Below are 13,733 nucleotides of genomic sequence, written 5' to 3'. Positions count from 1 at the left end.
CATTAATAGGGGTGTTACAGCTGCTACCTCTCTGCTAGGATTTGCCAAAACTAATTCATATCAGTGAACTGAATTTAATTGTATTTGTGTTGTTGGTGGCATTAGGAGTAAATGGTACCGTATCTCTCAAACAGTCTATGGTTGCTAGTGTTGGCCACAGACTGAATATAAGTGATGGACACAGTGTTTGGGTCTGAAACGTGAAGACAAAGCGCGAGGGCTTTAAACCTGGATCCTCTGTAGTGGCCGACTGGGTGACTCTGGTTAGTTCTACAGTTAAACAACCCTTAGATCCATTGATCTGCGATCTCTGCAAACACTTTCCTGATGACATCATGGGTTCGATTGCTAATCTTACTTCTTAGGACAAACATGATGATGATTTCGTAAACTGTTGTTCCCATTAGAGTCAGAATTGATCATGCAGTCTTACTCAGACAGCTCCACTCCTCGTTTGTGATGTCTGGTTTCAAAACACCAATTGGGTAACACTCTCCAGTCAGAAGTTACAGTGGCTTTGCTCATCTTTTATATACAGTCTGTAGGCTATGCTGATCTGATAAGTTGATTTCGGTTTTATTGTTAAAAATTATCTAACATTTTTAAGGCACTAAAAGCGAGTGAGATCTTTGAAAAAGGCATGTATCGTGCTATTTAAAGCCTTCAATTTGCTGTAAGCACCATGAATCTGCAAGGCTAAAGTAGCTAATAAGATTTTAAAAACTCTCTTGTTGGTCTGTAAGCTTGACTTCTTTGTCAGGGGCCTTTTGTCCTGAGTGCAGTCTTCATGAACTTAAACACATGATCAGCTGGATTGAGATCAGCTGACTGACTTGGCCAGTGAAGAGTTGTTTGTTGCTGTTTTGCCAAACAGGAAACTGCTTAGCTGCCTTGCCTGTAAGTTTACAGCATCTCTTAACGCTGTCCACCTAATATGAGCGCCTTTCAAAGTAAACACTTTTGTTTCAGAGTTTTGTTTCAGTATAATCTACTCGACTCATCCTTCATTCTTGTATTACCCGTAGTATATATGGACCAGGTTGTTGTATCATCCTGTGCAGATAACTGCTCATTTCCTCAGCTGTGACAGTGTGGGAGCAAGTGTATCGCTGCTGTAGCGTGCTGAGTCACAGAAGGGTGTTGGACCATTGTTTCAGCCTGCGGGGATCATTACCTGGCTATGATGCTGAGGCTCAGCAGACAAGTCGGAGCTCGTCACGTTAGTCATGTTAATGATTGCCGTGCAAAAATCTTTAATATAAATAACTCGGCATGTTTCACCGTGAAGCAAAAGCTGTTGTTTAAACCGAAGAAGAAATCCTAAGGGTCTAAAACTGAATCTTAAGATATTAGAGAAGTGGCAGCGAGTCTTGTAGCTTTTAATCACAAGCACACAAACACCTACATACTCTATGTTCCACACCACTCACTCAAACAGTCATTTTCCCTGAGGACATGTCTACAATCAGAGCGGAAGATTAAAGAGACTCGTATCTCACAGTCGCTCATCCTCTGTGCTATCGAAGCGAGAGTAACTAATCACTTGGAGGCGTTGCACAGGAAGAGATAGCCTAAGTCATCAACAGAGATACAGTCACTGCCATTCATACTAGAGAGGCCAGTGTCAGGGTGGTGGTGGGACAGACAGTGCTTTTTGTTGTTGTTGTCACAAAATTCCACGAAAAGAGCCAAATAAGGGATACTTATCACATCAGTCTTCTGATTCTTCTGCTCACGTTCATTCCGTTTCATTTACATCTGTATTTCCTTGAAATTACCAGATTGAATAAAGAATTTATAACAAAAGAAGTCAAAAACGTATTCAGTTCATGTCATTTTCCAAAACGGTTAAATGCTCTAGTTTTTTAGTAAACGTCACTCACCCAGAAGACTTCACACTAGCCTGAGGAATTCTGATTGAAAATGTTGTAAACAACATTATGTGCCCTGCATATGTATATTAAATGCAAAGTCTGCAGTTTCTGTCACTTGAGGTGTTTTCACAAATGTACTGCAACCCACACATTAAGGAGTTGATGTACGAAAACGCACTGATCAAAATGAAAGGATGTGACACTGCAGCGGTTAGCATCATATCCTCACAGAGATGGTTATGGGTTCAAATCCCCCAGCCGACTGAAGCCTTGCTTGGTGGAGTTTGCATTTTCTCTCAGCCTACCTGAGTTCTCTCTGGGTCTCAGGCTTCCTCCCGCAGGTTAAAGACAAGCAAATTAGTTTAACTGGTGATTCTAAATAGGCCATAGATGTGAATGGCTGTCTGTCTCTATGTGTTCGCCCTGTGACGAACTAGCAGCCTCTCCTGGCTCTTAGCCACTGAACTGGGAGAGCTTCCAGCCCACCCGTGACCCTGAAGGGAAAAAACAGTTAAGAATATCGATGGCTGGAATGGATGAAAATGAAAAAAATAAATTCTATATAAAGAAAATTATTATTATCTTTTTGTGATTTTTGCTAACATTAATGAAAATACACATATTAGCTATTTGGCGATGTTGGTGTCTGCATTTAGAACAGCTGATAAGATAATAATTACACCTCATACACTCCCCTTCTGGTTGTTTGTCTATGTATGATCCCCCGGCACTACAGCCTGTTTGTTCTTGTTTTTCTGTCCCACCCAGCTTCCCTTTTTCAATTCATTGACTTCTCATTACGGTTAGTAGATGGGGATCTGCTCAGGAGCCACCACCAGTCCCCAAATTGCGGCCTCAATTCATGCTTACGCCATCTGCCATTATCTACTAGGAATGCTGTCTAACCTAATTGAGGATGTGGTCCCAGCTAGTGAAATGACAATCTAAAAAAAGTAAAGAGATGTGAGAAACACCCTTCAGCTATGTAATGAGTGCTGTCGTTGCATAGTTTATCCACCAGAAGGCACTCTGCTAAAACGAGCCGAGTTAAGCAGAACTGTTTTAACAGTAGAACAACTTTATTTTTTATACAGCATTGACATTTCATCTTAGTAAGGACTCATAACTAGTCATGTTAGGGAAATATGCTTTATCTCTTTTAAGATAAAAAAGTTTTAAGCTGACTGTTACTGACTGATTGCTCGGTGTTGTCATCGCTGCGGCCGACTGTCAGGCTCATGTTCTTTTGTCTCTCACCCGCAGCCATTCGAGGCCAGTGACCTGCTGCTGGGACTGAACTTCTCCAAAGTGCTCAGCAGTTTGGTTACTCTGAATAAAGTGACTGCAGGTCAGTTAAAAATGTGCAGTGTGTGTGTGAGAGTGTCACTATGGATGTGGGAGTAGTCATGAGGCTGATTTATATTTCCCCGCTCTTGCGCAGATATCGGTGTGGGCAGCGATTCGGTGTGTGCCCGACACTCTTCAGCCCACCGCATCAAGTCGTTCGAGTCGCTGTCCTCTCAGGCTTCACTGGCCCGATCCTCCAAGCTGCTGCAGAACCAGTTTCGCAGCCTGGTAAGGTCAACACGTGCTTCTGCCCCGTATTGACTCAGATTTGGTGGATATGTGTCAAAGGCATATGTTATTTATCATTACAGCTCTAACACTCTAGAGAACATAAATAAAGCACTTAACATTTAACTTCTGATGTGTCACAAACAGTCTGTTCTTATTCTTTTTTTCTGCTCACTGGTTTCTGGTCCAAACACATGACTCCAGTATTACATGCTGCCATTGTGAAAAGTGCTTTTATAGTGCCTGAGCAGAGTTTGCTGCAGGCAAATGACTCAGGGGTTGATGGAGGCAGCAGCAAATTTGCATGTCATCCTCATACACGGAAAGAGGCGTACAGTTACACCTAAGCCATTTTAAAGCATAAAGGGAACATTCAACAGTCTAAAAAGTATTTGATGATGATAATGATGATGAATAGAGACGTTTTTGGGGATTTGATCTAGGGTTGTTCAATATGACCAAAATCTCATATCCCGATATAAGAATTCTATCGTCCGATAACGATATAAATCACAAAAATGTAACATTTTCTGTAAATTCTGTGAATCTCGGGCAGCTCGACTTGCGTGAAGCGTTTCCAGCTGGGCGTCGTGTAGCTGGAGTCGAGTGTTTTAACAGATGCATGAAACTATACATTTTTAGGCATAAGTTGTAACGGCCGCCGTTTTCTTTGTGAGTATTTATCACACGGCGTGCTGCGGGGAAAAGCTTGTTCTAACGTTTGAGTCTAAGGTTTATTTTTTAGCACCTGGCGGCTTTTTTTTACTTCTCATCCGTAGAACACTCTGCATCCTCTTTCACGTGATTCAGTTTATTTTGAAAAGTCCCAACAGGATCTTGAGCTTTATGGTGAAAGGTTTATGTGGAAAATAAACAAGCGGACACGATGCGTTGTCGTTGTTGCTAACGACAACACATAAAAACAGGCGCTTGTCCGTCTGTAGTGTGGTTATATTAAATATAAGAGAAAGAGAGAACTTTAAGAAATTAATATAGCCACTACAGTGACCATCAAAACCATGAAAAAATATTGCCGTAAACAGTTTATTTTGCGACACCACGAAACAAACAGTAGTGTAAAATGAAACGATAGACGTTTTTATATCGTCATCCGAAATATATCGTTATATCGAACAGCCCTAATTTGATCAGTGCCAGGAGAGTAGCCTTTATAGTGAACTTCATCACCCGAGGTGTGGCAAATCACAGAAGCTTTTTTTTAGACACTTGTTCAGCAGTTTCAGGTTTCTACTGCAGGAACTGTCTCTTACTGAAATCCATCATTTTGCACCAGTTCAGGTCAGCCTGTCTGTCACAACATATTAATAGCAATAATCAGTTTGTCACATTTCAGTTAAATCAAAGCAAAGACTTCAATAGTTATAGATGGCAAGATTTGCTGTTACTGGTTACAAATGCTATTTCCATTTCCGTTGGCTTCTCCTCCTCCTTGCTGACGCTCCCGCCTCTTTCACCAGGACATGTCAGAGAACAGCGGACAGCAGCTGCTGGTCAAGGCGCGTTTCAACTTCCAGCAGACCAACGAGGATGAGCTCACCTTTGCTAAGGGCGATTTCATCAGCGTGACTCGTCAGGAGGAGGGCGGCTGGTGGGAAGGGATGCTTAATGGCAAGACTGGCTGGTTTCCTAGCAACTATGTGCGTGAGGTCAAGGGCTCCGGTAGGTACCTCAGCTAACCTGATGAGTGATTAACAGGGTCTGATTAAGAATTTATGGGAGACGCAGAACTTCCTGATGCGCTTTTAATAACTAACTGGTTGAATTTCTGAAACAAATTTCACATTTAGAGACACTCTCATGCCATTTCCAAAATTGGACTCACTAGACCAAGATATTAATACCTTAGTGTAGTGATTCATCACACTGTGTTTGTTACAACATAAAAAATTGGCAGTTGCATCCTTCAGTCCACGTATTTCTAAATAAATCCCCTGCCCCTGCGTACCTTTGTGGAAAATAGTATACTAAAGAGAAATCTCTGTCACGCTCACCATTTGCCTACCAGTGCACAGCTTCACAGCTGCCTTTGTCACCATCTTTCCACCCGATGTCGTGACAGTAATGTAGTGCCACATCTGCTGCAGTCTTTTTTTTTTCCCGCTTGTGTCGAGATGCCAGTGACACAGCGCTGCCACTGTGAAGATGTTTTCGAGTAACACAAGATGTGCTTTCTCTGCATGAAGGGTTCATTTTAACAAGCTAAAACTGTGGTTAGGAAACTTGAGGCCAAGAGAAGTGCACCGTCCTTTGTGTCTCGTATTTCGAATATTTTAACCTTGGTGGGAGTTTAAATGACTCTGCTTGCACTGTAACCCAAAACATGGCGGTTAATTGGCTTGGGTTGTTTTCTTTATTTACGTAGGGAATAAATAAATGTATGCCCAATGGTTTCTGTATAAACAATTTATATTTTTAGTGGTATCTGAAGTCTTTTAGAAAGCATTTACTGAGATGTGGTATTAAGGCAGTGAGGAGGGATTGTAGTTTTATTACTGATAAAGGAACTCATTATGTTACTTTATAAGTGCTGTAAAAGATCTTAGTAAACACGCACTGCAACAGCCACTTAAAGTGCATTTCCTTCAGAGATTGCATCACTTTTCTTTTTATGCCTCTTCCTTATTATAATGGTAACAATGATGCCTAAGCATTTGTAATATTTCATTTATTTCAAATCAGCTGTCATAAAGTTGGATTTTATGAAATTCTTCATGGCCATGGAGCATACAGCCAATCACATGGCAAGTAGAAACGGTAAGGCAACCCACTGAAGTTCAAACTGAGTATCAGACTGGGGAAGAAAGGTGCTTCAAGTGACACTGAACGGGACATGGTTGGTAGTGGTCAGAGTATTTCAAAAAAAGGCTGATCTACTAGGATTTTTCCACACAACCATCTCTTGGGTTTACAGAGAATGGTTTGTAAAAGAAAATGTCCAGTCAGCGACAGTTCTTTCGGAGAAAATGTCTTGTTGATGCCACACTTTAGAGGAGCATCTTTCAAGCTGATACCAAGGCAACAATAACTCAAATAACCACATGTTACAACCGAGGATAACCGTAACATTTCACAACATATCAAACATTATAGCAAATGGGCTTTAGCAGCAGAAGACCACATTTGGTGCCACTATTGTCAGCTATGAACAGGAAACTGAGGCTACAATTCACACATGCTGAAAACTGCAACATAAGATTAGAGAAATATTGCGTGGTCAGATGAGTCTCGATTTCTGCTGCTAAATTCAGATGACGAGGACAAAAAAAGCATGAAACCATAGATCCCTCCTGCCTTGTATCAATGTTTCAGGCTGCTGATGGTGTAGCGATGGAGGCAATTTTTCCTTGGCACGGTTAGTTGAGCGTAATTTAAACACTACAGGCTAACTGACTATTGCTGCTGACAGTATGCATCCATCCTTTTATGATTATGATGTGCGCATCTCCTCATGGCTGCTTTTCAGCAGGATAACGTGCCATATGGCGAGGCTCAAATCAGCTTAAACTGGTTTCTTAAATATAACGGTGAGTTCACTGTACTCAAAGGCTACAGTTAGAATCTGCAGCAATTGTGATGATTCCAGCACTTTGAATCTGAGCCACGAAGAATTAAGGCACTTCTGAATGGATAAGGGGGTCCAACCTAGTGCTGTGACGGTGTACTTAATAAAGTGTGCAGTGATCTATAAACTGTGGGTAGACAAACTGGCTTGTTGATGGGGTTTGTGTAATATTGAATTCAAAATGGCTTGAGGGTCAGTGTATACTTGCATCAATCACATCATTTGTTTCCCTTCTGATCGCAGACAAACAAGTGTCCCCCAAGTCTGGCACCCTTAAGAGTCCACCTAAAGGCTTTGACACATCTGCAATCAGCAAGACGTACTATAATTTGGTAAGTAAGCAACTTAACAGTTTTTTTTTGTTGCTTTCTCCTGTTAGTATTTTTTTCCTCCATGCACCTCTGTGGCTTTTCTTGTTTCACGTCTTCCTGTTTTTGTGCGGGTCTTTGCTTTTTTCCCCTTCTGTTAATGATCTTCACTGAAAGAAACTGTCCTCTCAGTTATTTTGCCTTGCATGCATCTGTGATCACAGCTGCATGATGGGCAAAATTGTTTTATCACACTGCATCTTTATCACATAGTAGCTACTCTGTGTATGGTTATCTGTATCTGTGGGTCTTTTGGCTGATTATGTACAACCAACTGCATTAAGTGGATATTTAAAAAAAAAAATACTGATTTTATTAAAAAAAACTGCCCCTTATTGGAGTTATAAATATTTTGCATTGTAATCTATTTTTAAATGCAATGCTGGAGGTCAGCACTGAACCCAAAGCTATGTTTTTATTCATTTATTTATTGTTGAAGATCAAATTATGTATGCATCTTCTGTTCTTGTGTTATTAATTACCTTGACAGAAATTGTGAAAATAATTGATACACTGTGTATTTACATCCACATTTTAATCTTGTTTGTTGGTGTGCACTAGAAAGCAATCAAATAAATATTTCGATTTTCAGAATGAGTGTTATAGCTGTTCTGAATGACTATAACAAGTCTGTTATTATAGATAATAATTTAATTTCTCTCCTCTTTATTTTTAGGTGTTACAGAACATTTTAGAAACAGAGACTGAATATTCCAAGGACCTTCAGAGTCTCCTGATGAACTACCTGCGACCTCTTCAGAATATTGAAAAGTATGACTCACTTAGACATAATGCGACATAACATGCAGTTCTTTTGAAATGTATAAAATTCATGTGAATTGTTTGTTTTTGTTTTTGTTTTTTGCATAATCTAAAGGACTAAGTGGGCAGAAGTCCTTGGCTTACTTGTACGTGTTACTGAATAATTTTTTTTTACCAATCTCCGTACTTCATCACTTTTTCTTCCAGACTGAGCAGCTCAGATGTGGCTCTGATTCTGGGAAACCTGGAAGAGATCAGCACCTTCCAGCAGATGCTCGTCCAATCACTGGAGGAGTGCACCAAGTTAGTCCCTCCCAGCACACACAGCCCCACTGCAGCAGCATCTTCACTGTTTCTCAATACACAGAGTGACATCTAGTGTTGGGCTGCATGTACTACAGGGATATTGGGCTAGACCAGGGGTGGGCAATTCCAGGCCTCGAGGGCCAGTGTCCTGCAGGTTTTAGATCTCCCCTTGGGTCAACACACCTGAATCACATGATTAGTTCGTTACCAGGCCTCTGGAGAACTTCAGGACATGTTGAGGAGCTAATTTAGCCATTTAAATCAGCCGTGTTGGTTCAAGGACACATCTAAAACCTGCAGGGTAACCGGCCCTCGAGGCCTGGAGTTGCCCACCCCAGGCTAGACTGTACTTAGACTATGGAAATTTACGGAATTACACTGCATATGTGTATATTGCCTCTTCTTAGTGTAGGAGAGTTAATATAGGTGTATTTTGACCTACTGCGATCCAATTTTTTATTTTTGTTTTTTATCTGTTTAGGCTTCCAGAAAGCCAACAAAGGGTGGGCAGCTTCTTCCTCAAGCACATGCCACAGATGAAGGCTCTCTATGTTGGTTACTGCTCGAACCATCCCTCTGCAGTTAATGTACTCACCCAATACAGGTATGCTCATATCAGCTGTATTTAGTATCATTAAACAGTGTTGCCGGCCTTTCCCACACGTGGCACAGCAGGTCGTACAAATGACCGTGTTAACAAATCTTGTTGACGTTAAATTTGGTCTTAGCTTCCTCTCGTTTAGGCTTGTCACTGTCATCATCACTGTCCAGTTGATATTCCATTGTTACACACACTGCTGTTGAGGTGGGGTTTTTTTTAATTTAATGTATTTGCAGTAGTAAATTACAGAGGGGACATCGTGAGAGGCTTAAGGTGGGGCACACTGAACCATTAAGTTTGTGAGATGGCTTAATTTCACCTGATGCATGTCAGCTAGTTATTAAAACAAGTGACCAGAACATAGCCATAAGCAAAGTAAGCAGATCCAAGAACAACAAGAATGACCACACAGGTAACAGTTTAATGCTCCATCAGTGTTTGGACAGATTGTGCTTTAACAGAAGAGGAAGTGCAGTATTCTCTTTCACTCATGTGTCTGACGCATTAGCACAAACTCTATCTGGAGGTGATGGGCTGAATGTAAATTTTGCTCAGCAGTCTTAGTAACATGAAATTTAAAGGAGCTGCGAGGACCTCTAGAGGACAGAAAATTGAGAGAGATTATCTCGAGTGAGCTGTAGAAGCTCACCTGAGATGCATCTGAAATATGAAGTTTGTCAGCCTTGTAGATACTTATTGAATTATCCGTCATTCTAAACGTGTCTATAGGTTTTCTGACGTTACTGCCTGGATGGATTGTAACAAATGCTGTCCATATGAAGGTGCTGAAAAGGCAGTGTGTTATTTATCATTTTTACCCCTCAGTCTGAGAGGCTGATGGATGTAATGTCGTTACATGAACACAATAAGTCGAATGAGGCGATATAGGATATCAAATTGATATCATAGGTGCATCTATTAAAAAAAACCTTGAACAAATTTGAAACTCAGTGACTTCGACCTCAAAGTGTAGGTAAGAGGTCAGGTTTTCTAAAAACAAATCTTGTGAATGTGATAACTCACTAAGGATTTTCAAATTTATACCATATGAGACAAATGGGTAGCAATTTAAAAAACAAAATACGGACTTTATAAAGTGGGCAGCACTGTTGCCTCACTGCAAGAAGGTTCTGAGTTTGACTCCACCATCTGGTCGGGGCTTTCAGGGTATAGCTTGCATGTTCTCCCTGTGTCCATGTCTGGGAGGGGTTCTCTCTGGGTGGGTTCTCGTAGTCATTCAGGTAGTGGGGTTAGGTTAATTGATGAATCTTATTTTGCCCGTGAGTGCAAGTGGTTGTCTGTATATGGTCTGTGTCAGCTTGGCAACCTGTCCAGGGTGTACAGGTAGCTATGAGAGGTGGGTTTTTTTAAAACTGGGTTTTAATTAATTTATTTTTATAAAAATGTGTTTTTAGCCTTTTGAAAGTGGAGGACTGTGTATAAAAATAGCTAAAAGCAATTAACATATTGACACATTGTTTTATGTTTGATGAAGTCCTCTGTGGTAGCGAACAGAGGCAATATTACCAAAAAAGTATCTTTGTTCAACAAATTATGGCTCTAAGTGAACATCTCACTTTGGGCTTTAAGTCACAGTGAGAGGAATAGTCAAGATTTTCTGACATTCTTGCAGAGCATTGATGAATTCATTTCAATTTAATTTTATTTATACAGTGCCAAATCACAACAACAGTCGCCTCAAGGCGCTTTATATTGTAAGATAGACTCAATAATACACACAGAGAAAATCCCAACAATCATATGACCCCCTATGAACAAGCACTTTGGCGACAGTGGGAAGGAAAAACTCCCTTTTAACAGGAAGAAACCAGAACCAGACTCAGGGAGTGGCAGCCATCTGCTGTGACCGGTTGGGGTGAGAGAAGGAAGACAGGATAAAAGACAAGCTGTGGAAGTGAGCCAGAGATTAATAGTCAGATTAGTCCGATTTTTAAAAAAATAATGTGCAGATTGATTGAAATAATAGGTACTTGCAATCTCTAGCTACCTCCATATGCCTCCTTATGAAGATAACAGGAGTGAGTAGCACAATCAGAATGCCAATTAGGATTGTTTGACCATCAGTCGTTCTTAAACTAACTAACAAAGCCAACTTATGTGTTGCGTGCAGACCCTGTGATGATGCGGTTTGTGGTGTAGCTTAAATGTTTTGTTTGTCTTTGGTTCTCTTGCAGTGATGTATTGGGAGATTTTATGGAAGGGCGCGGTGCTGTCAGTCCCGGGATCCTCACCCTGACCACAGGCCTCAGTAAACCCTTTATGAGACTGGATAAATACCCCACACTACTTAAAGAGCTCGAGAGACACATGGAGGTGTGTGTGTCACTGGATAGCCATTTTTCTTCAGCTCCTGTGTTTAGCTTTTTTTTGTTAAATGTATAATGTGTCTGCCCTTTTTAGGAGAATCACCCAGACAGACCAGACATCCAGAAGTGCATGTCGTCTTTCAAAAGTCTGTCGGTAAGCTGAACTCTCTTCCTCTCCAGACAGACACAACACGTAACCAGACTTTGTATGAAATGAAATGGCTTAAGAAAAGATTTTGAAACAGCCGTCTGTCTCTTTCATGCCAGGCTCAGTGCCAGGAGGTGCGGAAACGAAAGGAGCTGGAGCTGCAGATTCTTACAGAATCCATCCGGCTGTGGGAGGGGGATGACATCAAAACCTTAGGCTCTGTGATCTACATGAGCCAGGTCTTGGTTCAGAGTCAGCTGTCAGAGGTATTTATTTGGCTCCTTCATCTATACTTCACTCTGCTATAAACTGCTGCAATATTCCCTTCCTATAAATATAATATTAAAGTGCATAAATTGTAGTCTTTTGTACACATAGTACAAATAGTTAGTTCAATGCAAAGAGTTAAAATAATTTTAAAAAAGTTCAAGTTAGTGGTAAAGAAATGTGTCCCAAAACTCGCAAAATTTAAATTACAGCTAAAAACATTTACTGTTTATACCTGCCTAACCTTTGCTGCTGCAGCCATTTGTTCATCTGTAGACTTTGAAGTGGGCTATACAAGCTAAAGGCATCCTATTTGTACAAAGAAATGCTTACTCATACTCTCTACACTTTCTGCTTTAGGAGAAAAATGAGCGTTACCTCATGCTCTTCCCCCACATCCTCCTCATGCTGTCTGCCAGCCCCAGGATGAGTGGCTTCATATTCCAGGTCAGTAGTCTCATTTATTTATTTATATATATATATATATATATATATATATATATATATATATATATATATAGAGAGAAATAAAAAATATTTATTTTTTATTTTTTTTTTTCTTGCATGTCATGTGTATGATGTGGTTATTTCACTCTCCAGGGAAAATTGCCCCTGGCAGGCATGACAGTAACCAAACTAGAAGACTGCGAAGCCCATAGAAATGCTTTCGAGCTCAATGGTAAGGGCACATTTTACAAGCAAGATGCTGACTCATTCCTGTGGATTTTTATTAACACCTTAAACAATACTGTCCCTGTTCCTGCAGGCACAATGTTTGACCGTCTCCTGGTGATATGCACCAACCCGCAGGACCTGCAGGACTGGGTGGAACACCTGACCAGACAAATCAAACACACTGCAGCCACAGCGCCCAGCCACAAACCACTCACTGTTCCCTGTCACACGGTCAGAACTCAGTGATTAACATACCCACATGTAGATCATTTTCTTTCTATTCATTGAAACCCAGAATATATTGATTTCTCACTGACTGTGACCCTTTAATTACAGTGCATTATACATATAATCACCTCAAATGATGATGCAAACCCACGTGAAGTGGCTGATTTCTTTTACTGGAATTGACCACAATAAACAATTGCATTTACTGAAATTAACTTTAAAAAATGCATAATATTTAGCATTTATCCTTGGAAAGAACAAATTGATATAATTTTATTTTCGGTGTACCCGTGTGCATGTTGGTGACACCACTGGGAAATGAGATAAATGCCATACATAGGGCTGTGTCACAGATGTATGTAGTGGAGTTTTAGCATGTCCAACCAGGAGTAGATCTCTGGACACTCACTATGGAAGCGTGATATACCATATCTGGTTCAAATATGAATATGAAGCTGCCAAACAGGAGGGAAAGAACTTTCTACACACTTTCTGCAGAGAAGCTTTGTGGATGTAGTAAAGGAGAGGACATACAGAGGGTTGTTGTGACAGAAGAGGATGCTAGGGATAAGGTGAGGTGAATGCAGGTGATGAACTGTGGTGACCCCTCACAAAATAAGACGCTGTAAACATTTAGTTTTCTTGAAGGAGGCATTTTGTGTCTTAAGTTTGTGCCCACAATCAACCGAACATTTATTCGTGACATTTTTCAGTCCGCAGTGCTCAGTCCAGTATGAATTACACATTTCCTGCTCAGTTGTTTGGTGTCATGATTATTTAATTGTGACCGCAGTAACCATGTTTATGCCCACCTCTCTTTAGTTAATTTCTCCAGGTTCCTAAGGTTTGAGGGCTTCCTTCTCATGACCTGTAGCTCTGTCAACAAATTCTCAGTAGTGTTCAGGCCGAAGCTCTGGGTGTGTCACTCCAAATCCATTTTTTTTTTGTCATTTCTTGAATAATTTGGCTCTGTGTTTTGAATCGTTATCTTGTTGGAAGGTTCATTGCTGCTCAAGTCC

General features: G+C 40.7%; 1 protein-coding gene across 3 annotated transcripts in view; it reads left to right on the top strand.

The window, feature by feature from the left end:
• Window positions 1-13,733, top strand: part of arhgef7a (Rho guanine nucleotide exchange factor (GEF) 7a) — a 127,231-nt gene that overhangs the window by 8,242 nt on the left and 105,256 nt on the right. For all 3 annotated transcript variants that reach the window (XM_085135469.1, XM_085135466.1, XM_085135468.1), the window contains exons 4-16: window positions 3,138-3,222; window positions 3,316-3,449; window positions 4,928-5,129; window positions 7,276-7,364; window positions 8,077-8,171; window positions 8,370-8,465; window positions 8,950-9,072; window positions 11,265-11,403; window positions 11,491-11,550; window positions 11,664-11,810; window positions 12,172-12,258; window positions 12,412-12,490; window positions 12,578-12,717. In XM_085135469.1, the coding sequence (XP_084991595.1) occupies window positions 3,138-3,222; window positions 3,316-3,449; window positions 4,928-5,129; window positions 7,276-7,364; window positions 8,077-8,171; window positions 8,370-8,465; window positions 8,950-9,072; window positions 11,265-11,403; window positions 11,491-11,550; window positions 11,664-11,810; window positions 12,172-12,258; window positions 12,412-12,490; window positions 12,578-12,717 (1,476 nt within the window). The remainder of the gene's footprint in view (window positions 1-3,137; window positions 3,223-3,315; window positions 3,450-4,927; window positions 5,130-7,275; window positions 7,365-8,076; window positions 8,172-8,369; window positions 8,466-8,949; window positions 9,073-11,264; window positions 11,404-11,490; window positions 11,551-11,663; window positions 11,811-12,171; window positions 12,259-12,411; window positions 12,491-12,577; window positions 12,718-13,733) is intronic.

The sequence above is a fragment of the Neolamprologus multifasciatus genome, chromosome 16, assembly GCF_963576455.1.
Source record: "Neolamprologus multifasciatus chromosome 16, fNeoMul1.2, whole genome shotgun sequence".
In the NCBI taxonomy this organism is placed as follows: domain Eukaryota; kingdom Metazoa; phylum Chordata; class Actinopteri; order Cichliformes; family Cichlidae; genus Neolamprologus; species Neolamprologus multifasciatus.
The sequence above is the reverse complement of the archived record's forward strand: the minus strand, read 5'-3'. Positions and strand labels throughout refer to the sequence as shown.